Source organism: Oncorhynchus mykiss, chromosome 25 (assembly GCF_057628025.1).
Source record: "Oncorhynchus mykiss isolate SJ-2025 chromosome 25, ASM5762802v1, whole genome shotgun sequence".
Lineage (NCBI taxonomy): Eukaryota > Metazoa > Chordata > Actinopteri > Salmoniformes > Salmonidae > Oncorhynchus > Oncorhynchus mykiss.
The window spans coordinates 21,555,827-21,582,545 of record NC_143046.1 but is presented as its reverse complement, the minus strand read 5'-3'; the positions used below and the strand labels follow the sequence as shown (position 1 = coordinate 21,582,545).

Sequence of the window (26,719 nt, the reverse complement as noted above, 5' to 3'; positions counted from 1 at the left end):
TTCAAATTCGTTTGTGAGTCAAGAGATCTTTGCTCAACAGTTTGTGCTTCCTTGATGACTGACTGAATAGCTTGCTGCCTATTAAATAGACAAATTCCCTGAGGCAGCAATAGTCCATCACATTCCATCTATAATACATTAAATTAAATCCTGTTATAAGTATGACATGAGTTCCCACTGGTAGTTCCCACTGGAAATACATTTACCTACGTGGCGGAATTTAGTTTCTTTTAAACACTTAAGAACATTTCAAAGTTCTAAATGTTAACCATACTGCCATGGCAATTAAATATCAGGAAACCAATGAATAATTAATGACATAACTGCTTCATATCATCATGATTATGATCTGCATGTAAAGGATAACATACTGGTCTAATGGTTTAGTCCAGTGTTTCCCAACTCCAGGCCCCCAGTACCCCCATACTGGTCTAATGGTTTAGTCCATTGTTTCCCAACTCCAGGCCCCCAGTACCCCCATACTGGTCTAATGGTTTAGTCTAGTGTTTCCCAACTCCAGGCCCCCAATACCCCCATACTGGTCTAATGGTTTAGTCCAGTGTTTCCCAACTCCAGGCCCTCTAGTACCCCCATACTGGTCTAATGGTTTATCCCAGTGGTTCCAACTCCAGGTCCCCAGTACCCCCATACTGGTCTAATGGTTTAGTCCAGTGTTTCCCAACTCCAGCCATCCAGTTCCCCTATACTGGTCTAATGGTTTAGTCCAGTGGTTCCCAACTCCAGCCCTCTAGTACCCCCATACTGGTCTAATGGTCAAATTTTTTGGGCCTTCCACTGACACCGCCTGGTATAGAGGTCCTGGATGGCAGGAAGCTTGGCCCCAGTGATGTACTGTGCAGCACCTACTACCCTCTGTAGTGCCTTGCGGTCGGAGGACGAGCGGTTTCCATACCAGGCAGTGATGCAACCCATCAGGATGCTCTTGATGTTGCAGCTGTAGAACCTTTTGAGGATGTGAGGACTCATGCCAAATCTTTTCAGTCTCCTGAGGGGGAATAGGTTTTGTCTTGCTCTCTTCACGAATGTCTTGGTGTGCTTGGACCATGTTGGTGATGTGGACAACCTGCTCCACTTCAGCCCCGTCGATGAGAATGGGGGTGTGCTCGGTCCTCCTTTTCCTGTAGTCCACAATCATCTCCTTTGTCTTGATCACATTGAGGGAGAGGTTGTTGTCCTGGCACCACACAGCCAGGTCTCTGACCTCCTCCCTATAGGCTGTCTCGTTGTTGTCTGCGATCAGGCCTACCACTGTTGTGTCACTGGCAAACTTAATGATGGTTTTGGAGTCGTGCCTGGCCGTGCAGTCATGAGTGAACAGGGAGTACAGGAGGGAACTGAGCACACACCCCTGAGGGGCCCCTGTGTTGAGGATCAGCGTGGCGGATGTGTTGTTACCTACCCTTACCACCTGGGGTCGGCCCGTCAGGAAGTCCAGGATCCAGTTGCAGAGGGAGGTGTTTAGTCCCAGGGTCCTTAGCTTAGTGATGAGCTTTGAGGGCACTATGGTTTTGAACACTGAGCTGTAGTCAATGAACAGCATTCTCACATAGGTGTTCCTTTTGTCCAGGTGTGAAAGGGCAGTGTGGAGTGCAATAGAGATTGCATCATCTGTGGATCTGTTGGGGCGGTATGCAAATTGGAGTGCGTCTAGGGTTTCTGGGATAATGGTGTTGATGTGATGTTAGTCCAGTGGTTCCCAACTCTAGTCCTCCAGTACCCCCATACTGGTTTAATGGTTTAGTCCAGTGGTACCCCCATACTGATTTAATTGTTTAGTCCAGCGATTCCCAACTCCAGTCCTCCAGTACCCCTATACTGGTCTGATGGTCTAGTCCAGTGGTTCCCAACTCCAGTCCTCCAGTACCCCCAACATAACATTAGGACATCAGATTTTAGAAACAATTCATATCATATCTTTGTGTCCATTATTTCTAGTGGTACATATACTATATACATATAGTGGTACATATACTATTCATATGTTAGTGTCTTTAAAAATGCATGTACTGTATGCCTATACTTTCACACAGAAACACCCCACGGTTTAGCTGGTTGTGGGATTGACACAGAGAGTATGTTGACAGGGTTTCTCTTGACTTAAGGGAGAAGCCAACGTGAAAGGCCTGCTGGAATGAAAGCACAGAAGCACTCTGACAAAGTCAGCAGTGAAAAGGGTCTTTGAAGATGTTTTTAATTTAATTTCTGTCTTTTATCTGGTTTGAATATTGGCTAGTACAAACAGCCAGTAGCAGTCTGAAGCAGATTACTAAAGACTATTCCCAGCTTTTTAAAAGAGAGGAAGAACGTCATTGTTTGAGTTCCATTTCATATTATGTGACAGCTTTCAGAAGCAGAACCTGCTATATTAAAGCGGAGAGCTTAGGCGTAGGCAGACATTAGTGACACACGTTGGAGCTGAGGCCTTTCATATGCTAAACTATTGTGTACTGGTTGTGAAATCAGTAACCTTTACACTCCCATTGAATCTTTTCTCTCAATGTTAAGAGTTGAATGAAAATAATTCAAAGGAGGAGACTGGTTATTTGGCAGTGAAGGTTGCCATCTGACAGAGTGGAGGAGACATCTCCAACAGGGCTGCTGCAGGAGGCTGAGGTTACAGGAGAAGGAGAGGGATGTCCTTAGATTCTTAGTATTTCCCTTCGTTGAGAAGGCAAAAGTCCATGTTAGAGCACCTTCCTGGAGATATGACTGTATGGCTCCTCAGACAAACGCACAGACAGAGGATGTGTCGCAAATTGCGCCCTATCCCTATATAGTGCACTACTGTTGACCAGAGCCCTATGGGGGGTCAAAAGTAGTGAACTATAAAGGGAACAGGGTGCCATTTTGGACACATACAGACAGAATGCAGCTTTAAAGTTCTTTAGAAGGACTGTGCAGAACACTCATAAACAGGAGACCATCATGACGTACTGAACTTGGCCGTGTTAGAATTATTTAGCCAAACCTTAACTTGTGTTTGTCATGGGTCTTTCAGGCTTTCCACGGACATGTTAGCGCTAATTGTTTTGCTAAATCACTTTACTTGACTCCTAGTCTCTGAGGCTTGCACAGCTGCTGCTACATCCTTTGTCTGCACCCATTAGCAGCAGCTACCTAATCATAAAACATGCTTTTATTACCAAGTCACACGAGCTGCGTCTTTTAAGTTGCTAATTGAGTTTCTGTTCATTAAATATGAATGGGAGAATGATGTTTAATGTTGGGCCTAGAGCCCTTATTTGAGATTACCACTAGTTTTGTTTGTATTTCTTTCTCTACAGACGTTAAACTAACTAAGATGGCTCCTCTACTCATGTATCAAACCAAGACTATAACAATGATTTTAAAACATCATAATTTCATATGTAAACCTGACAAATGAATAACCTGGCAATAATCTCCAGTGTGTGAAACCACATATATTTCCCCTCAGACAGGTTCAGCATTATAGAGCTCAATGCACAATTCAGCTCTTAATCAAAGGGGTGGAAGTAATGGCTGCATTTAGATGAATCACATGACATGTTGCAGTGGTATTGTCTTAGAGAATCTAGGAGAAATGACTTATTTAACCGTATGTCCCACGCTTCAAGTACCTTTAAAAAAACGAAAAAAACACTCAGGATGCTCCGGGCACTTTAAAGCATTAACCGAGGGATTCAAGTGTCCTGTCGTTTCAAGATCAGAAAGATTCTGCGCCGTTGGTTGCCTGCTTACCCTTAACCTTCCCCCAATGGAAATTCAGCGAATTACCAAGCATTATCAGGAGCACACATTCTCCCCGGACACAACTTCCTGGGGTGACAGGGGAGGTGAGATCTTAACAGGAATGGCCAGAAAAAAACAATTAGATTCTTCTTCTTATATTTTGATAAGGCTGACTTTATCTGGATTGCGGTTGATCAGATAATATCTGATAAGCCACGGCTTGCTTTTTCTTCTCCAGAGTGGAAAATTGCGTGGCCTGTGGGGTTCCTTTATTTAATGTATTCCTGGATTCTTTGTTCAGTGTCTTTAGTTCATAATTCTACTAACATAATTTAAATTGCTTGACTGATTTTAACAAAAAGCAATTTCAGCATCAGCTGAAAGCGTCAGCACATTTCCTCAAAGTTTAAGCATCTTCAAAAGAAAAGAAAACCTTAATTGAATCAAAGCTGTCTCTGTCTTCTGACAATTAACACTCTGTTTTTGCAATTCCTCTCACACAGGGAGGTGTTACATCAAATATTAACGGGAAACAAAATAACATGCAGTCTCTGTCTGATCATCTGGTACTGCAAGGAGAGAAAATGCCAAACATTTCAATCTCACACTGGGTGAGAAACTGACAGACAAGATTGCTTCTATGTTATTGCCGCCCACATAAAAGCCCGTTTGGCACTGATAACATAATTGCTCACCACACACCCTCACCCACACGCAAACAGACACACAATGTGAGTGGGGGATAAAACACATTGATGAGTCTCCAAAGCAGGGACTGAACTGGATTAGATAGCCCTATAGAAAGGAAGGAGCTTTTATTTGACCTTTACTCCCTCTGTGGAGGAACGAAGGACCAAACAAGGCATCACTAGCACCAAAAGCCAGAAGGAAAGATAAATATACAGCTCAAACTGGATATCTGGTTGCAACAAACACATTCAACACATGTATCACAGAGCACAGAGAGTAGACAACATCTGACAACACACCACCACACAGAATAATAAACTGAACAATAACACTCGCAAATCAAGACCTCCACATTTGTTGTGCAAACACAAGGTTGCGTCAGTGAATAGATATGGGGAAATTCATTTCCTTTCAACAAGAGGGACGTGATAAAACAAAAGTCAAATGAATCAAAGTTTTGGTCACCTATAGATTGGCCATGATTAAAAGGGAGACTTGTGGACTTACCCGAGTTTCTCTTGGAGATGTATTTGAGATTGATGCAGGCGGCAGAGCTGATAAGGAGGAACATGAGGGCTGAGGGCTTCATCTTTCACACTTCGGGTGGCAGCTGGAACACAAAGAAGAATGGAGTTTGGATAACAGGTCTTATGACTGGGCCGACATCTCTGCTCACTCCCTCCATCCCTCCACCAAAACATATTGGGTGATATCAGACTTGTCATTTCTTTCCATTTCCAAGACAGATCGATCTGTTCATTCATTTATCCTTCAGACACAACACACCCAGTAACTATAACAACATATAGAAACTATTGATCTATGCCATACACCCCATTTCCGAAGTTCACAAACTGAAAACACACAGCTGTAATACTTCTGTGGGCACTTGATTTATGTCTTTGTGACAGAGTGAAGGAAGCACAGCTGACATGGATAAAGGGCTATATCTGAAGCTGCTTTAAGGGTCTTAGTATTACCAACATCACTAGAAATCTAAAAAGAAAAGTTGATGAACACCAGTTTTCAGATGAGCAACACCTGTATTCTCTCCAGCCCCCCTCTGTGAGAGGCAATTTAAACTAGTGTTGGGTTGTCAAATCAAATCTAATTGTATTTGACACATGCGCAGAACACAAAGGGTAGAGGGAGACCTTACTGTGAAATGCTTACTTACAAACATTCCCAATGATACAGAATAAAACAAGAAAATAACAAACAATGACAATAAGAGAAGAGAAATACAAATACACACGAATGAAGCTACAGTTTATACAGGGAGATATTTACAGGTTCAGCTATATACAGGGTCAGCTATATAAAGGGCCAGCTATATACAGGGTCAGCTATATACAGGGTCAGCTATATACAGGGTCAGCTATATACAGGGTCAGCTATATAAAGGGCCAGCTATATACAGGGTCAGCTATATACAGGGTCAGCTATATACAGGGAGATATTTACAGGGTCAGCTATATACAGGGAGATATTTACAGGGTCAGCTATATACAGGGTCAGCTATATAAAGGGCCAGCTATATACAGGGTCAGCTATATACAGGGTCAGCTATATACAGGGAGATATTTACAGGGTCAGCTATATAAAGGGTCAGCTATATAAAGGGCCAGCTATATACAGGGTCAGCTATATACAGGGTCAGCTATATACAGGGAGATATTTACCCTGTATATAGCTGACCCTGTATATAGCTGACCCTGTATATAGCTGACCCTGTATATAGCTGGCCCTTTATATAGCTGACCCTTTAACAAGTATTTTGCCCCACTGTACAGGGTCAGCTATATACAGGGAGATATTTACAGGGTCAGCTATATACAGTGTCAGAATTATACAGGGGGATATTTACAGGGTCAGCTATACACAGGGAGATATTTACAGGGTCAGCTATATACAGTGTCAGATATATACAGGGAGATATTTACAGGGTCAGCTATATACAGGGATATATTTATAGGGTCAGCTATATACAGGGAGATATTTACAGGGTCAGCTAAATACAGGGCCAGCTATATACAGGGATATATTTACAGGGTCAGCTATATACAGGGAGATATTTACAGTGTCGGATATATACAGGGAGATATTTACAGGGTCAGCTATACACAGGGAGATTTTTACAGGGTCAGCTATATACATGGTCAGCTATATACAGGGAGATATTTACAGGGTCAGCTATATACAGGGGGATATTTACAGAGTCAGCTATATACAGGGTCAGCAATATACAGGGAGATATTCACAGGGTCAGCTATATACAGGGATATATCTACAGGGTCAGCTATATGCAGGGAGATATTTACAGTGTCGGATATACACAGGGAGATATTTACAGGGTCAGCTATATACAGGGAGATATTTACAGGGTCAGCTATATACAGGGTCAGCTATATACAGGGAGATATTTACAGGGTCAGCTATAAACAGGGAGATATTTACAGAGTCAGCTATATACAGGGTCAGCTATATACAGGGTCAGCTATATACAGGGAGACATTTACAGGGTCAGCTATATACAGGGTCAGCTATATACAGGGTCAGCAATATACAGGGAGACATTTACAGGGTCAGCTATATAAAGGGTCAGCTATACACAGGGTCAACTATACACAGGGTCAGCCATATACATGGTCAATTATATACAGAGTCAGCTACATACAGGGTCAGCTACAGTGTTTACAGGGTCAGCTATATACAGGGTCAGCCATATACAATCAATTATATACAGAGTCAGCTACATACAGGGTCAGCTATAGTGTTTACAGGGTCAGCTATATACAGGGTCAGCCATATACAGGTTCAGCTATATACAGGTTCAGCTATATACAGGGTCAGCTACAGCATTTACAGGGTCAGCTATATACAGGGTCAGCTATATACTGGTTCAGCAATATACAGGTTCAGCTATATACAGCGTCAACTACAGTATTTACAAGGTCAGCTATATAAAGGGTCAGCTATATACAGGGAGATATTTACAGGGTCAGCTATATAAAGGGTCAGCTATATACAGGGTCACCTATATACAGGGTCAGCTATATACAGGGTCACCTATATACAGGGTCACCTATATACAGGGTCACCTATATACAGGGTCAACTATATACAGGGTCAGCTATATACAGGGTCACCTATATACAGGGTCAGCTATATACAGGGTCAGCTATATACAGGGGCACCTATATACAGGATAACCTATATACAGGGTCAGCTATATACAAGGATATATATATATACAGATAGCTATCTACAGGGTCAGCTATATACAAGGAGCGATAAACAGAGAGCAATTTACAGCGTCAACTAAAGTATTTACAGTGTCAGCTATATACAGGGTCAGCTATATGCAGAGTCAGCTATATACAGGGTCAGCTATATACAGGGTCAGCTATATGCAGAGTCAGCTATATACAGGGTCAGTTACAGTATTTACAGGGTTAGCTATATACAGGGTCAGGTATATACAGGGTCAGCTATATGCAGAGTCAGCTATATACAGGGTCATTTACAGTATTTACAGGGTTAGCTATATACAGGGTCAGGTATATACAGGGTCAGCTATATGCAGAGTCAGCTATATACAGGGTCATTTACAGTATTTACAGGGTTAGCTATATACAGGGTCAGCTATATACAGGGTCAGCTATATACAGGGTCAGCTATATACAGGTTCAGTTACAGTATTTACAGGGTCAGCTATATACAGGGTCAGCTATATACAGGGTCAGCTATATGCAGAGTCAGCTATATACAGGGTCAGCTATATACAGGTTCAGCTATATACAGGTTCAGCTACAGCATTTACAGGGTCAGCTATATACAGGGTCAGCTATATACTGGTTCAGCAATATACAGGTTCAGCTATATACAGGGTCAGCTATATACAGGGTCAGCTACAGCATTTACAGGGTCAGCTATATACAGGGTCAGCTATATACGGGGTCAGCTATATACAGGGTCAGCTACAGCATTTACAGGGTCACCTATATATAGGGTCAGCTATATACTGGTTCAGCAATATACAGGTTCAGCTATATACAGGGTCAGCTATATACAGGGTCAGCTACAGCATTTACAGGGTCAGCTATATACAGGGTCAGCAATGTACAGCTTCAGCTATATACAGGTTCAGCTATATACAGGGTCAGCTACAGCATTTACAGGGTCAGCTATATACAGGGTCAGCTATATACTGGTTCAGCAATATACAGGTTCAGCTATATACAGCGTCAACTACAGTATTTACAGGGTCAGCTATATAAAGGGTCAGCTATATACAGGGAGATATTTACAGGGTCAGCTATATAAAGGGTCAGCTATAAACAGGGTCAGCTATATGCAGGGTCAGCTATATACAGGGAGATATTTACAGGGTCAGCTATATAAAGGGTCAGCTATATACAGTGTCAGCTATATACAGGGTCAGCTATATACAGGTTCAGCTATATACAGCGTTAACTACAGTATTTACAGGGTCAGCTATATACAGGTTCAGCTATATACAGGGTCAGCTATATACAGGGTCAGCTATATACAGGTCCAGCTATATACAGCGTTAACTACAGTATTTACAGGGTCAGCTATATATAGGGTCAGCTATATATAGGGTCAGCTATATACAGGTTCAGCTATATACAGGTTCAGCTACAGTATATACAGGGTCAGCTATATACAGGGTCAGCTATATACAGGTTCAGCTACAGTATATACTGGGTCAGCTATATACAGGGTCAGCTATATACAGGGTCAGCTATATACAGGGTCAGCTATATACAGGGTCAGCTACATACAGGGTCAGCTATATACAGGGTCAGCTATATACAGGGTCAGCTATATACAGGGTCAGCTACATACAGGTTCAGCTATATAAAGGGTCAGCTATATACAGGTTCAGCTATATACAGCGTTAACTACAGTATTTACAGGGTCAGCTATATACAGGTTCAGCTATATACAGGGTCAGCTATATACAGGGTCAGCTATATACAGGTCCAGCTATATACAGCGTTAACTACAGTATTTACAGGGTCAGCTATATATAGGGTCAGCTATATATAGGGTCAGCTATATACAGGTTCAGCTATATACAGGTTCAGCTACAGTATATACAGGGTCAGCTATATACAGGGTCAGCTATATACAGGTTCAGCTACAGTATATACTGGGTCAGCTATATACAGGGTCAGCTATATACAGGGTCAGCTATATACAGGGTCAGCTATATACAGGGTCAGCTACATACAGGGTCAGCTATATACAGGGTCAGCTATATACAGGGTCAGCTATATACAGGGTCAGCTACATACAGGTTCAGCTATATAAAGGGTCAGCTATATACAGGGTCAGCTATATACAGGTTCAGCTACAGTATATACTGGGTCAGCTATATACAGGGTCAGCTATATACAGGGTCAGCTATATACAGGGTCAGCTATATACAGGTTCAGCTACAGTATATACTGGGTCAGCTATATACAGGGTCAGCTATATACAGGGTCAGCTACATACAGGTTCAGCTATATACAGGGTCAGCTATATACAGGGTCAGCTATATACAGGGTCAGCTATATACAGGGTCAGCTATATACAGGGTCAGCTACATACAGGTTCAGCTATATAAAGGGTCAGCTATATACAGGGTCAGCTATATACAGGTTCAGCTATATAAAGGGCCAGCTATATACAGGGTCAGCTATATACAGGGTCAGCTATATACAGGTTCAGCTATATACAGGGTCAGCTATATACAGGTTCAGCTATATACAGGGTCAGCTACATACAGGTTCAGCTATATAAAGGGTCAGCTATATACAGGGTCAGCTATATACAGGGTCAGCTACATACAGGTTCAGCTATATAAAGGGTCAGCTATATACAGGGTCAGCTATATACAGGGTCAGCTATATACAGGGTCAGCTATATACAGGGTCAGCTACATACAGGTTCAGCTACATACTGGGTCAGCTATATACAGGGTCAGCTATATACAGGGTCAAATATATACAGGTTCAGCTATATACAGGGTCAGCTATATACAGGGTCAAATATATACAGGGTCAGCTATATACAGGTTCAGCTATATACAGGGTCAGCTACAGCATTTACAGGGTCAACTACAGTATATACAGGGTCAGCTATATACAGGGTCAGCCATATACAGGGTCAGCTATGTACAGTGTCAGCTACAGCATTTACAGGGTCAGCTATATAAAAGGTCAGCTATTTACAGGGTCAGCTGCAGTATTTACAGGGTCAGCTACAGTATATACAGGGTCAGCTATATACAGGGTCAGCTATATACAGGGTCAGCTATATACAGGGTCAGCTACAGCATTTACAGGGTCAGCTATATAAAAGGTCAGCTATTTACAGGGTCAGCTGCAGTATTTACAGGGTCAGCTACAGTATATACAGGGTCAGCTATATACAGGGTCAGCTATATACAGTGTCATCTATATACAGTGTCACTTAGTATTTACAGGGTCATCTATATACAGTGTCAGCTAGTATTTACAGGGTCAGCTAGTATTTACAGTGTCAGCTAGTATTTACAGGGTCACCTAGAAATTGAGTTTATAAACTATTTACTAAATAAACTAAAGTTTAAAAAAAATCTTATCAATCAATAGGTAACACAAGAAATGTCCATAATAATAACGAGTGTATAGAGGGGGTAGCTGTAATGAGTCAATGTGCGGGGGTTTAGGTTAATCGAGGTAATTTGTAAAGTGGCAATGCATAGATAATAAACAGCGAGTAGCAGCAGTGTAAAAACAAAGGGGGGCGGGGGGTTCAATATAAATAGTCCGGGTGGCCATTGTGGGGGAGCCTTTTGGTCCTAGACTTGGCGCTCCGGTACCGCTTGTCATGCTGTAGCAGAGAGAGCAGTATTTGACTTGGGTGACTGGAGTCTCTGACAATTTTTTGGGGCCTTTCTCTGACACCGCCTGGTATAGAGTTCCTGGATGTCAGGAAGCTTGGCCCCAGTGATGTACTGGGTCTTACGCACTACCCTCTGTAGTGCCTTCCAGTCAGTTGCCATACCAGGCAGTAATGCAACCGGTCAGGATGCTCTCGATGGTGCAGCTGTACAAATATTTTCAGTCTCCCGAGGGGGAAAAGGTGTTGTTGTGCCCTCTTCACAACTGTCTTGGTGTGTTTGAACCATGATAGTTTGTTGGTGATGTGGACACCAAAGAATTTGAAATTCTCGACCCGCTCTACTTCAGTCCTGTCGATGTTAATGGGGGCCTGGACGGCCATCCTTTTCCTATAGTCCACGATCAGCTCCTTTGTCTTGCTCACATTGAGAGAGAGGTTGTTGTCCTGGCAACACACTGCCAGGTCTCTGACCTCCTCCCTATAGGCTGTCTCATCATTATCGGTGATCAGGACTGTTGTGTCGTCAGCAAACTTAATGATGGTATTAGAGTTGTGCTTGGCCACGCAGTCGTGGGTGAACAGGGAGTACAGGAGGGGACAAAGCATGCACCCCTGAGGGGTCCCAGTGTTAAAGATCAGCCAAGGCTGGTAATACCATGCTGATGAATACAGATGTCTCTCAAACATGTTATTGGTCTAGAAATATAAAGTGTAGTCAATGTAAAATATGTATTCCATTCAGCCACGTGAATTAGAGATCTCGCTGACAGAGAAATATAATTCAACAGTTTTCTCCCTCACTGCACTGTGTGAAAGTGTTGCCCACAGCTGGAGAAGGAAGAGGAGGAGGAAGAAACTAATTTCAGCTGTTTCCACAAACAATAGAGGAATCTGAGAAATCACTATTTGTGGGTTGTCACAAACAGGAACAAATATCTCTCCAAAAACATTCTCTATCTGCAGAAATGGCTTTCTTTATGCTTATTTATTTTCTGCTACCGAAGGCAATTCTTTGTTAAAAGCTTTCCACTGACAGTTCTTTTTTAAAAACCCACTACATTTGTCTCTCTCCAAATAATCCATTCTATCTCAGACACTGAGCGGTGGTGAAAAACAAGCCTTTACCGTTGCACAACTAAAATAACCTACAGAATGTGAGTTCAAAACCTAGAACACACACATGCTCTCTCTCTGACACAAACGCACACATTCACACATGCAGGCATATACACAGACGCACACACAAAAACACACACACACCCTCACACACACACACACACACACACACAATGGTGACAAAAAATGTCACACTCAGTGCCTTGCATCCAAACAGCTAAATCCATATCCTCATCAACGTCTACATAATATAGTGAATACACACATGGTTAATATAGGGTTACTACTTCCCCTGTGGTTCTTACTAAGCCTAGCTCACATTGGCACATTAACAGTATAGATATGTAACTTTCATAACACAGGAACCCTCCCTGTATGATGCTGCGTTTGTGTTTGCATCGTACAGGGATGATTTCTGTATTTCAAAAGTTACATATCTTGAAAACTTGATTGCTGACAAGCAAAACAGTTAGGGACTGAAAACAATGGACTTAAGGTAACAATGGGCTTCCTTTAAAGCCTGCTGTGTGAACAAGGTTTTAGTGGCCCTGCTTCCACTGCTTTTTTTTCAATATTCCCCTGTAATCAGGGACTGATTTAGACCCTGGACACCAGGTGGGTGCAATTCATTATCAGGTAGAACAGAAATGCAGAAGTAATAAGACTTGAAAACCCCTGTACCAAGAGGCCAATCCATTACCCTTCTCTGTTCCATTGTCCCATTGTGTTTAGTAAGTCCTGTAAATCCCCCCATCCCCCTCCCATCAGTACATCAGGCATCTGGAATGAGAAACATTATTGCCTCGTCTTGCTCTGGGTGAAGGGAGAGGCATGTAGCAGTCGCATTAAACCAGAGAGAGTGAGGAACAACAAATGTTAGCCCACGTAGCTTTTTCTCTTTGAGCCTTTTAAAGAGAGGGAGAGAAGGGCAGGGGCATCATTTGATCTGTGGACCGAAAGCTGTGCTCGCCTCACTCTGACTTTGAACTTCTAATTTTAGGAAGGGAGGTTTCTGTGTCATGCAGCGGAGATGATGACCTCAACATGCATACTTTCACAGGACAGTGTACTACTGCTGCTGCTGTCTTTTCTCGTCTACTCTTTTCTGTCTCCCAAGACGCCCATTATGAAAGAGGTTGGATGCTGCCTGGCTTGATATAATGTGTGTATAGCCGGCCTTTTAGATGGCCATAACGGTTTGAACAAGAATCACGATTAACAAAAATAGGCTAAGAATGAACATGTACAATTATGACTGTGAAATTAAATGTTTGCAAAACCAGGCATTATTTCCTCCGTAAGAGCTCAACCAGGCATTATTTCCTCCGTAAGAGCTCAACCAGGCATTATTTCCTCCGTAAGAGCTCAACCAGGCATTATTTCTTCCGTAAGAGCTCAACCAGGCATTATTTCCTCCGTAAGAGCTCAACCAGGCATTATTTCCTACATAAGAGCTCAACCAGGCATTATTTCCTCCATAAGAGCTCAACCAGGCATTATTTCCTCCGTAAGAGCTCAACCAGGCATTATTTCCTCCATAAGAGCTCAACCAGGCATTATTTCCTCCGTAAGAGCTCAACCAGGCATTATTTCCTCCGTAAGAGCTCAACCAGTCATTGGAAATGTACCTTCACAGTGAGTTCTGGGCCAGAGTTTGTCTAAAACTTATTTCACCTGCTGTCAAGGACACAAAGATAGTTCCATTGTTAGTATTAAGTTGAACCCCTGCCACGAGTTACCGGGCAGAACAAACATGTAAATCAGGCTCTGGGATAAGACCAACATAAATCACAGGGACTGGACAGCAGCTTTGGTGCCTCTTTTTTACTGCCCAGGACATGAGTAAAGGGTACCAGGGCTCGCCTTCCTCAATTCAAAAAGGATCCCTAGAGACAAAAGGACTGTTGGGATTCCACTGATGAGAGCACAAGGCCAGACCTACAGATGTAGGATCTTAATTTGACCACCCTCTTGCAGAATAACTTTCCTTTAAACGCATCCAACGTTTAAAACTCTACTGTATTTGATGTATAAAGACGTTTCTGAAGTTTGGAATTTCCACTTTCAGACTCCCTTAAGAAACAAAACAGTAGCAAAACACTACAAAAACATTCATTTTAATCCACATAATAATTCATATTTCCTGCTGCTGCAGGATTATTTTCCTGCTGTAGCAAACTGTCTCAAATGAAGATCCTACATCTGTATGATACTGTATGCCTCTCCCTGTGAACAACCCAACCCCAGCAGGAGCCCTTTAAACACCACACACAGATCAACCATCTACTTACAGAAACATGAGAGTAAATACAACAACAAGATGCTATTTCTATCCAAAACAGTATACATGGTTTGCAGACTGCGGGCCATTAGGCCCTCTTTCCAAGTATCTGGCCATCAAATATTTAGGGGTTCCCACTTTCTAAAACTGTCCCATGAAGACACATGCTGTAGTACCCCGCTGAGCCCTGGTATGACAATCTACTACTGTGATGTCTAATTGTACTGATCTAACTGTAACACTTTCTCATCTCTCAGAATGAAGAGGATTGAGGTCTGCACACTAAAACGGATGGTTTTTCCTTACGCCTTCTTCTCATAAATCATTTTGTAGAACCTCTAAAACCTCTAACATGACCAAATCCCTGGGTAATGCCAAGCGTTAGTACTAACTGTAGTCTATAACATTCATCCTTTTAAAAGGAACACTCACTAGTGCAAGAAAGACGGTTTTCTGCTTAGTTCGTTGAAATGTGAGATATCGCTCCTTTCACAAAGCATTTCTACAACCATATGTCCTCTTAAGGTTCTCAAAGTTAATGATCTGCTGGTTGGAGCATGTTCTTTAAGATGGGCAACAATTTCCAAAGTGGAATTCGCCACAGAAGAGACACAGTGGTTTGAAATCCCCCTTGAATTCAGAAGTAAGTGAATTGTAAATTGGGGTGTAACGTGGCAGATTGACTCCATTCTACAACTCTACATTTAACAGCTCTACATTCTACAACTCTACATTCTACAACTCTACATTCTACAACTCTACAGCCTACAGCCCTGCAGCTCTACATTCTACAACTCTACAGTCTACAGCCCTGCAGCTCTACATTCTACAACTCTACAGCCCTGCAGCTCTACAGTCTACAACTCTACAGTCTACAGCCCTGCAGCTCTACAGTCTACAACTCTACAGTCTACAGCCCTGCATCTCTACAGTCTACAACTCTACAGTCTACAGCCCTGCAGCTCTACAGTCTACAACTCTACAGCCTACAGCCCTGCAGCTCTACAGTCTACAACTCTACAGTCTACAGCCCTGCAACTCTACAGTCTACAACTCTACAGTCTAAAACTCTACAGCCTACAGCCCTGCAGCTCTACAGTCTACAACTCTACAGTCTACAGCCCTGCAGCTCTACAGTCTACAACTCTACAGCCTACAGCCCTGCAGCTCTACAGTCTACAACTCTACAGTCTACAGCCCTGCAGCTCTACAGTCAACAGCTCTACAGTCTACAACTCTACAGTCTACAGCCCTGCAGCTCTACAGTCTACAACTCTACAGTCTACAGCCCTGCAGCTCTACAGTCTACAGCTCTACAGTCTACAACTCTACAGTCTACAACTCGACAGCCTACAGCCCTGCAGCTCTACAGTCTACAACTCTACAGTCTACAGTCTACAGCTCTACAGTCTACAACTCTACAGCCCTGCAGCTCTACAGTCTACAACCCTACAGTCTACAACTCTACAGTCTACAGCCCTGCAGCTCTACAGTCTACAACTCTACAGCCCTGCAGCTCTACAGTCTACAACTCTACAGCCTACAGCCCTGCAGCTCTACAGTCTACAACTCTACAGTCTACAGCCCTGCAGCTCTACAGTCTACAACTCTACAGTCTACAGCCCTGCAGCTCTACAGTCTACAACTCTACAGTCTACAGCCCTGCAGCTCTACAGTCTACAGCTCTACAGTCTACAACTCCACAGTCTACAACTCTACAGCCTACAGCCCTGCAGCTCTACAGTCTACAACTCTACAGTCTACAGCCCTGCAGCTCTACAGTCTACAGCTCTACAGTCTACAACTCTACAGTCTACAACTCTACAGCCTACAGCCCTGCAGCTCTACAGTCTACAACTCTACAGTCTACAGCCCTGCAGCTCTACAGTCTACAGCTCTACAGTCTACAACTCTACAGCCCTGCAGCTCTACAGTCTACACCTCTACAGTCTACAACTCTACAGCCTACAGCCCTGCAGCTCTACAGTCTACAACTCTACAGTCTACAGCCCTGCAGCTCTACAGTCTACAGCTCTACAGTCTACAACTCTACAGCCCTGCAGCTCTACAGTCTACAGCTCTACAACTCTACAGTCTACAGCCCTGCAGCTCTACAGTCTACAACTCTACAGCCTACAGCCCTGCAGCTCTACAGTCTACAACTCTACAGTCTACAACTCTACAGCCCTGCAGCTCTACAGTCTAAAACCCTGCAGCTCTACAGTCTACAGCTCTACAGTCTACAACTCTACAGCCTACAGCCCTGCAGCTATACAGTCTACAACTCTACAGTCTACAGCCCTGCAGCTCTACAGTCTACAGCTCTACAGTCTACAACTCTACAGTCTACAGCTCTACAGTCTACAACTCTACAGTCTACAACTCGACAGCCTACAGCCCTGCAGCTCTACAGTCTACAACTCTACAGTCTACAGCCCTGCAGCTCTACAGTCTACAGCTCTACAGTCTACAACTCTACAGCCCTGCAGCTCTACAGTCTACAACCATACAGTCTACAACTCTACAGTCTACAGCCCTGCAGCTCTACAGTCTACAACTCTACAGCCCTGCAGCTCTACAGTCTACAACTCTACAGCCTACAGCCCTGCAGCTCTACAGTCTACAACTCTACAGTCTACAGCCCTGCAGCTCTACAGTCTACAACTCTACAGTCTACAGCCCTGCAGCTCTACAGTCTACAACTCTACAGTCTACAGCCCTGCAGCTCTACAGTCTACAGCTCTACAGTCTACAACTCCACAGTCTACAACTCTACAGCCTACAGCCCTGCAGCTCTACAGTCTACAACTCTACAGTCTACAGCCCTGCAGCTCTACAGTCTACAGCTCTACAGTCTACAACTCTACAGTCTACAACTCTACAGCCTACAGCCCTGCAGCTCTACAGTCTACAACTCTACAGTCTACAGCCCTGCAGCTCTACAGTCTACAGCTCTACAGTCTACAACTCTACAGCCCTGCAGCTCTACAGTCTACACCTCTACAGTCTACAACTCTACAGCCTACAGAACTGCAGCTCTACAGTCTACAACTCTACAGTCTACAGCCCTGCAGCTCTACAGTCTACAGCTCTACAGTCTACAACTCTACAGCCCTGCAGCTCTACAGTCTACAGCTCTACAACTCTACAGTCTACAGCCCTGCAGCTCTACAGTCTACAACTCTACAGCCTACAGCCCTGCAGCTCTACAGTCTACAACTCTACAGTCTACAACTCTACAGCCCTGCAGCTCTACAGTCTACAACCCTGCAGCTCTACAGTCTACAGCTCTACAGTCTACAACTCTACAGCCTACAGCCCTGCAGCTATACAGTCTACAACTCTACAGTCTACAGCCCTGCAGCTCTACAGTCTACAGCTCTACAGTCTACAACTCTACAGTCTACAGCTCTACAGTCTACAACTCTACAGTCTACAACTCGACAGCCTACAGCCCTGCAGCTCTACAGTCTACAACTCTACAGTCTACAGCCCTGCAGCTCTACAGTCTACAGCTCTACAGTCTACAACTCTACAGCCCTGCAGCTCTACAGTCTACAACCCTACAGTCTACAACTCTACAGTCTACAGCCCTGCAGCTCTACAGTCTACAACTCTACAGCCCTGCAGCTCTACAGTCTACAACTCTACAGCCTACAGCCCTGCAGCTCTACAGTCTACAACTCTACAGTCTACAGCCCTGCAGCTCTACAGTCTACAACTCTACAGTCTACAGCCCTGCAGCTCTACAGTCTACAACTCTACAGTCTACAGCCCTGCAGCTCTACAGTCTACAGCTCTACAGTCTACAACTCCACAGTCTACAACTCTACAGCCTACAGCCCTGCAGCTCTACAGTCTACAACTCTACAGTCTACAGCCCTGCAGCTCTACAGTCTACAGCTCTACAGTCTACAACTCTACAGTCTACAACTCTACAGCCTACAGCCCTGCAGCTCTACAGTCTACAACTCTACAGTCTACAGCCCTGCAGCTCTACAGTCTACAGCTCTACAGTCTACAACTCTACAGCCCTGCAGCTCTACAGTCTACACCTCTACAGTCTACAACTCTACAGCCTACAGAACTGCAGCTCTACAGTCTACAACTCTACAGTCTACAGCCCTGCAGCTCTACAGTCTACAGCTCTACAGTCTACAACTCTACAGCCCTGCAGCTCTACAGTCTACAGCTCTACAACTCTACAGTCTACAGCCCTGCAGCTCTACAGTCTACAACTCTACAGCCTACAGCCCTGCAGCTCTACAGTCTACAACTCTACAGTCTACAACTCTACAGCCCTGCAGCTCTACAGTCTACAACCCTGCAGCTCTACAGTCTACAGCTCTACAGTCTACAACTCTACAGCCTACAGCCCTGCAGCTATACAGTCTACAACTCTACAGTCTACAGCCCTGCAGCTCTACAGTCTACAGCTCTACAGTCTACAACTCTACAGTCTACAGCTCTACAGTCTACAACTCTACAGTCTACAACTCGACAGCCTACAGCCCTGCAGCTCTACAGTCTACAACTCTACAGTCTACAGCCCTGCAGCTCTACAGTCTACAGCTCTACAGTCTACAACTCTACAGCCCTGCAGCTCTACAGTCTACAACCCTACAGTCTACAACTCTACAGTCTACAGCCCTGCAGCTCTACAGTCTACAACTCTACAGCCCTGCAGCTCTACAGTCTACAACTCTACAGCCTACAGCCCTGCAGCTCTACAGTCTACAACTCTACAGTCTACAGCCCTGCAGCTCTACAGTCTACAACTCTACAGTCTACAGCCCTGCAGCTCTACAGTCTACAACTCTACAGTCTACAGCCCTGCAGCTCTACAGTCTACAGCTCTACAGTCTACAACTCCACAGTCTACAACTCTACAGCCTACAGCCCTGCAGCTCTACAGTCTACAACTCTACAGTCTACAGCCCTGCAGCTCTACAGTCTACAGCTCTACAGTCTACAACTCTACAGTCTACAACTCTACAGCCTACAGCCCTGCAGCTCTACAGTCTACAACTCTACAGTCTACAGCCCTGCAGCTCTACAGTCTACAGCTCTACAGTCTACAACTCTACAGCCCTGCAGCTCTACAGTCTACACCTCTACAGTCTACAACTCTACAGCCTACAGAACTGCAGCTCTACAGTCTACAACTCTACAGTCTACAGCCCTGCAGCTCTACAGTCTACAGCACTACAGTCTACAACTCTACAGCCCTGCAGCTCTACAGTCTACAGCTCTACAACTCTACAGTCTACAGCCCTGCAGCTCTACAGTCTACAACTCTACAGCCTACAGCCCTGCAGCTCTACAGTCTACAACTCTACAGTCTACAACTCTACAGCCCTGCAGCTCTACAGTCTACAACCCTGCAGCTCTACAGTCTACAGCTCTACAGTCTACAACTCTACAGCCTACAGCCCTGCAGCTCTACAGTCTACAACTCTACAGTCTACAGCCCTGCAGCTCTACAGTCTACAGCTCTACAGTCTACAACTCTACAGTCTACAGCTCTACAGTCTACAACTCTACAGTCTACAACTCTACAGTCTACAGCCCTGCAGCTCTACAGACTACAAATCTACAGTCTACAGCCCTGCAGCTCTACAGTCTACAGCTCTACAGTCTACAACTCTACAGCCCTGCAGCTCTACAGTCTACAGCTCTACAGTCTACAACTCTACAGTCTACAGCTCTACATTCTACAACTCTACAGTCTACAGCCCTGCAGCTCTACAGTCTACAACTCTACAGTATACAGCCCTGCAACTCTACAGTCTACAGCTCTACAGTCTACAACTCTACAGTCTACAACTCTACAGTCTACAGCCCTGCAGCTCTACAGTCTACAACTCTACAGTCTACAGCCCTGCAGCTCTACAGTCTACAACTCTACAGTCTACAACTCTACAGCCCTGCAGCTCTACGGTCTACAGCCCTGCAGCTCTACAGTCTACAGCTCTACAGTCTACAACTCTACAGCCTACAGCCCTGCAGCTCTACAGTCTACAACTCTACAGTCTACAGCTCTGCAGCTCTACAGTCTACAGCTCTACAGTCTACAACTCTACAGTCTACAGCTCTACAGTCTACAACTCTACAGTCTACAACTCTACAGTCTACAGCCCTGCAGCTCTACAGTCTACGCCTCTACAGTCTACAGCCCTGCAACTCTACAGTCTACAGCTCTACAGTCTACAACTCTACAGTCTACAACTCTACAGTCTACAGCCCTGCAGCTCTACAGTCTACAACTCTACAGTCTACAGCCCTGCAGCTCTACAGTCTACAACTCTACAGCCTACAGCCCTGCAGCTCTACAGTCTACAACTCTACAGTCTACAGCTCTACAGTCTACGACTCTACAGTCTACAGCTCTACAGTCTACAGCTCTACAGTCTACAACTCTACAGTCTACAGCTCTACAGTCTACAACTCTACAGTCTACAGCCCTGCAGCTCTACAGTCTACAGCTCTACAGTCTACAACTCTACAGTCTACAACTCTACAGTTTACAGCCCCGCAGCTCTACATTATACAGCTCTACAGTCTACAGCTCTACAGTCTTCAACTCTACAGCCTACAGCCCTGTAGCTCTACAGTCTACAGCTCTACAGTCTACAACTCTACAGTCTACAGCCCTGCAGCTCTACAGTCTACAGCTCTACAGTCTACAACTCTACAGTCTACAGCCCTGCAGCTCTACAGTCTACAACTCTACAGTCTACAACTCTACAGCCTACAGCCCTGCAGCTCTACAGTCTACAACTCTACAGTCTATAACTCTACAGTCTACAGCCCTGCAGCTCTACAGTCTACAGCTCTACAGTCTACAACTCTACAGTCTACAGCCCTGCAGCTCTACAGTCTACAACTCTACAGTCTACAACTCTACAGTCTACAGCCCTGCAGCTCTACAGTCTACAACTCTACAGTCTACAACTCTACAGCTCTACAGTCTACAACTCTACAGTCTACAACTCTACAGTCTACAGTCTACAGCCCTGCAGCTCTACAGTCTAAAACTCTACAGCCCTGCAGCTCTACAGTCTACAGCTCTACAGTCTACAACTCTACAGTCTACAACTCTACAGTCTACAACTCTACAGCCTACAGCCCTGCAGCTCTACAGTCTACAACTCTACAGCCTACAGCCCTGCAGCTCTACAGTCTACAACTCTACAGCCTACAGCCCTGCAGCTCTACAGTCTACAACTCTACAGTCTACAACTCTACAGTCTACAGTCTACAGCCCTGCAGCTCTACAGTCTACAGCTCTACAGTCTACAACTCTACAGCCCTGCAGCTCTACAGTCTACAGCTCTACAGTCTACAACTCTACAGTCTACAACTCTACAGTCTACAACTCTACAGTCTACAACTCTACAGCCTACAGCCCTGCAGCTCTACAGTCTACAGCTCTACAGTCTACAACTCTACAGTCTACAGCCCTGCAGCTCTACAGTCTACAGCTCTACAGTCTACAACTCTACAGTCTACAGCCCTGCAGCTCTACAGTCTACAACTCTACAGTCTACAACTCTACAGCCTACAGCCCTGCAGCTCTACAGTCTACAACTCTACAGTCTATAACTCTACAGTCTACAGCCCTGCAGCTCTACAGTCTACAGCTCTACAGTCTACAACTCTACAGTCTACAGCCCTGCAGCTCTACAGTCTACAACTCTACAGTCTACAACTCTACAGTCTACAGCCCTGCAGCTCTACAGTCTACAACTCTACAGTCTACAACTCTACAGCTCTACAGTCTACAACTCTACAGTCTACAACTCTACAGTCTACAACTCTACAGTCTACAGTCTACAGCCCTGCAGCTCTACAGTCTAAAACTCTACAGCCCTGCAGCTCTACAGTCTACAGCTCTACAGTCTACAACTCTACAGTCTACAACTCTACAGTCTACAACTCTACAGCCTACAGCCCTGCAGCTCTACAGTCTACAACTCTACAGCCTACAGCCCTGCAGCTCTACAGTCTACAACTCTACAGCCTACAGCCCTGCAGCTCTACAGTCTACAACTCTACAGTCTACAACTCTACAGTCTACAGTCTACAGCCCTACAGCTCTACAGTCTACAGCTCTACAGTCTACAACTCTACAGCCCTGCAGCTCTACAGTCTACAGCTCTACAGTCTACAACTCTACAGTCTACAACTCTACAGTCTACAGCCCTGCAGCTCTACAGTCTACAGCTCTACAGTCTACAACTCTACAGTCTACAGCCCTGCAGCTCTACAGTCTACAACTCTTCAGCCTACAGACCTGCAGCTCTACAGTCTACAACTCTACAGTCTACAGCCCTGCAGCTCTACAGTCTACAACTCTACAGCCTACAGCCCTGCAGCTCTACAGTCTACAGCTCTACAGTCTACAACTCTACAGTCTACAACTCTACAGTCTACAGCCCTGCAGCTCTACAGTCTACAGCTCTACAGTCTACAACTCTACAGTCTACAGCCCTGCAGCTCTACAGTCTACAACTCTTCAGCCTACAGACCTGCAGCTCTACAGTCTACAACTCTACAGTCTACAACTCTACAGTCTACAGCCCTGCAGCTCTACAGCCCTGCAGCTCTACAGTCTACAACTCTACAGTCTAGAACTCTACAGTCTACAGCTCTACAGTCTACAGCTCTACAGTCTACAGGTCTACAACTCTACAGTCTACAACTCTACAGTCTACAACTCTACAGTCTACAGCCCTGCAGAGATTAGATGGCTGTGTGACAGTGGTAGCCAGGCATTAGACCGGCCAGGCGGCAGACCATTATCTGTGGACAACACAATCTTCAACCAGCCCCCTCTGAGAGACCAATGGTGTAGCCCACCGTCTCCCATGACCAGTAGTATGTGCTGGGAATAAAGCACCAGCAGTCAGATTGTACCACCATCTGGCCAATCCGGGCTCCACTCAGACCACGAAGAGTTGCTGTGTGCTTCAGAAGGCTTTGGAGACAGAGGATTCAGCCATGCTCCTCAAGCACACAGCCACATGGCCACGCGGCCACAAGGCTATACGGCTACACGGCAACACGGCTACACAGCAACACAGCCACACAGCCACACTGCTACACAGCTACACAGCCACACAGCAACACAGCTACACAGCAACACAGCTACACAGCCACACAGCAACACAGCTACACAGCCACACAGCCACACAGTTACACAACTCCACAGCCACACATCTACACAGCTACACAACATAGCCACAGAGCTACACAGTCACAAATCAAAAGAGCTACACAGCAACACAGCTATACAGCTATCCAGCCACAAAGCAACACAGCTTAACAGCTACACAACAGCTACACAGCCACACAGCTACACAAGCACCCATCTACACAGATACACAGCAATACAGCCACACAGCTACACAGCAACACACCTACACAGCCACAAATCTACACAGCTACACAACACAGACACACAGCTACACAGCCACAAATCAACACAGCTACACAGCTATCCGGCAACAAAGCAACACAGCTTAACAGCTACACAGCTACACACCAACACAGCTACACACCAACACAGCTACACAGCAACACAGCTTAACAGCCATACAGCAACACACCAACACAGCCACACAGCTACACATCTACACAGCTACACAGCCACACGGTGACATAGCCACACAGCTACACAGCTACAGAGCTACACAGCTACACACCCACACAGCAACATGGCTACACAGCAACACAGTTACTCAGCTACACGGCCACACAACCACACAGCTACACAGCCACACTACTACACAGCCAAACAGCTACACCGCCACATGGCAACACGGCCACACAGCAACACAGCTACACAGCAACACAGTAACCCAACTACACAGTCACACATCTAAACAGCTACACAGCTACACAGCCACACAGCTACTCAGCTACACAGCCTCAGAGCTACACAGCAACACAACTACACAGCCACACATCTACACAGCTACAAATCAACACAGCCACACAGCAACCTTCTACACAGCTACACAGCTACACAGCTACACATTAACACAGCTACACAGCTAAACAGCAACACAGTTACACAGCTACACATTAACACGGCTACACAGCTACACAGCAACGTAGCTACACATCTACACAGCACACAACAACACAGCTAAATGGCTACTCAGCTACACAGCTATACAGCCACACATCTGCACAGCTACTTAGCAACACACCAACAAAGCTACTCAGCTACACAGCTACACAGCAACATGGTTACACAGCAACACAGCTACTCAGCTACACAGCAACACAGCTACCACAGACAAACAGAAACACAACCACACAGCCACACTCCTACACAGCCACACAGCCACATGGCAACACTGCTACACAGCAACACAGATACTCAGCTACACAGCTACACAGCAACACAGTCACACAGCCACATAGCTACACAGCAACACAGCTACACAGCAACACAGCAAAACAGCTACACAGCTAAACAGCTACACAGCACCATAGCTACACAGCTACACATTAACACAGCTACACAGCCACACAGCTACACATCCACCGATCTACACAGCTACACAGCAGCACAGCTATTCAGCTACACCACTACACATTAACACAGCTACACAGCAACATAGCAACACATCTACACAGCACACAACAACACAGCTAAATGCTACACAGCCACACAGCTACACAGCAACACAGCTGCTCAGCTACACAGTAACACAGCTACACAGCCACACATCTACACAGCAAGACAGCAACACACCAACATAGCTACTCAGCTACACAGCTACATAGAAACAGAGCTACACATCTACACAGCTACAAGGCCACACGGCTACACAGCAACACAGCTACTCAGCTACACAGCAACACAGCTACACAGCACCACAGCTACACAGCTACACATTAACACGGCTACACACCTACACATAAACACAGCTACACAGCCACCCATCTACACAGCTACACAGCAACACAGCTACACAGCTACACAGCAACGCAGCTACAGATCTACACAGCACACAACAACACAGCTAAATGGCTACACAGCTACACAGCTGCACAGCAACACAGCCACACATCTACACAGCAACACACGAACCAAGCTACTCAGCTACACAAACAAACAGCAACACAGCTACAGAGCTACACAGCCACACAGCCACACAGCTACACAGCCACACAACCACACAGCCACACTACTACACAGCTAAACAGCTACATAGCCACACAGCCACATGGCAACAAGGCTACACAGCATCACAGTTACTCAGCTACACAGCTACACAGTCACACAGCCACACAGCTACGCAGCTAAACAGCAACACAGCTACACAGACACAGGTCTACACAGCTACACATCAACACAGCCACACAGCTACTCAGCTACACAGCTAAAGAACAACACAGCTAAACAGCTACACAGCAACACAGCTACACAGTTACAAAGCTACACAGCTACACATTAACACAGCAACACAGGCACACAGCACCACAGATACACAGCTATCCAGCGACAAAGCAACCCAGCTACACAGCTACACCACCACACAGCTACACATCGACACAGCTACACAGCCACACAGCTACTCAGCTACACAGCAACACAGCTACACAGCAACACAGCTACAAATCTACACAGAAACACAGCTACACAGCAACACAGCAACACTGTAAACACAGCTGCACAGCTATACAGGCACACAACAACACTTTAAACACAGCTACACAGCTGCACAGCTACCCAGCCACAAAGCAACAGAGCTACACATCTACACAGCTACAAATCAACACAGCCACACAGCAACCTTCTACACAGCTACACAGCTACACAGCTACACATTAACACAGCTACACAGCTAAACAGCAACACAGTTACACAGCTACACATTAACACGGCTACACAGCTACACAGCAACGTAGCTACACATCTACACAGCACACAACAACACAGCTAAATGGCTACTCAGCTACACAGCTACATAGCTACACAGT

General features: G+C 45.1%; 1 protein-coding gene across 2 annotated transcripts in view; it reads right to left on the bottom strand.

Moving 5' to 3' along the window:
* LOC110504767 (X-linked interleukin-1 receptor accessory protein-like 2) overlaps positions 1-26,719 on the bottom strand; it is a 457,839-nt gene that overhangs the window by 362,238 nt on the left and 68,882 nt on the right. For both annotated transcript variants that reach the window (XM_090219380.1, XM_021583579.3), the window contains exon 2: positions 4,930-5,032. In XM_090219380.1, coding sequence (XP_090075506.1) covers positions 4,930-5,011 — 82 coding nt within the window. In that variant the 5' untranslated portion in view covers positions 5,012-5,032. The remainder of the gene's footprint in view (positions 1-4,929; positions 5,033-26,719) is intronic.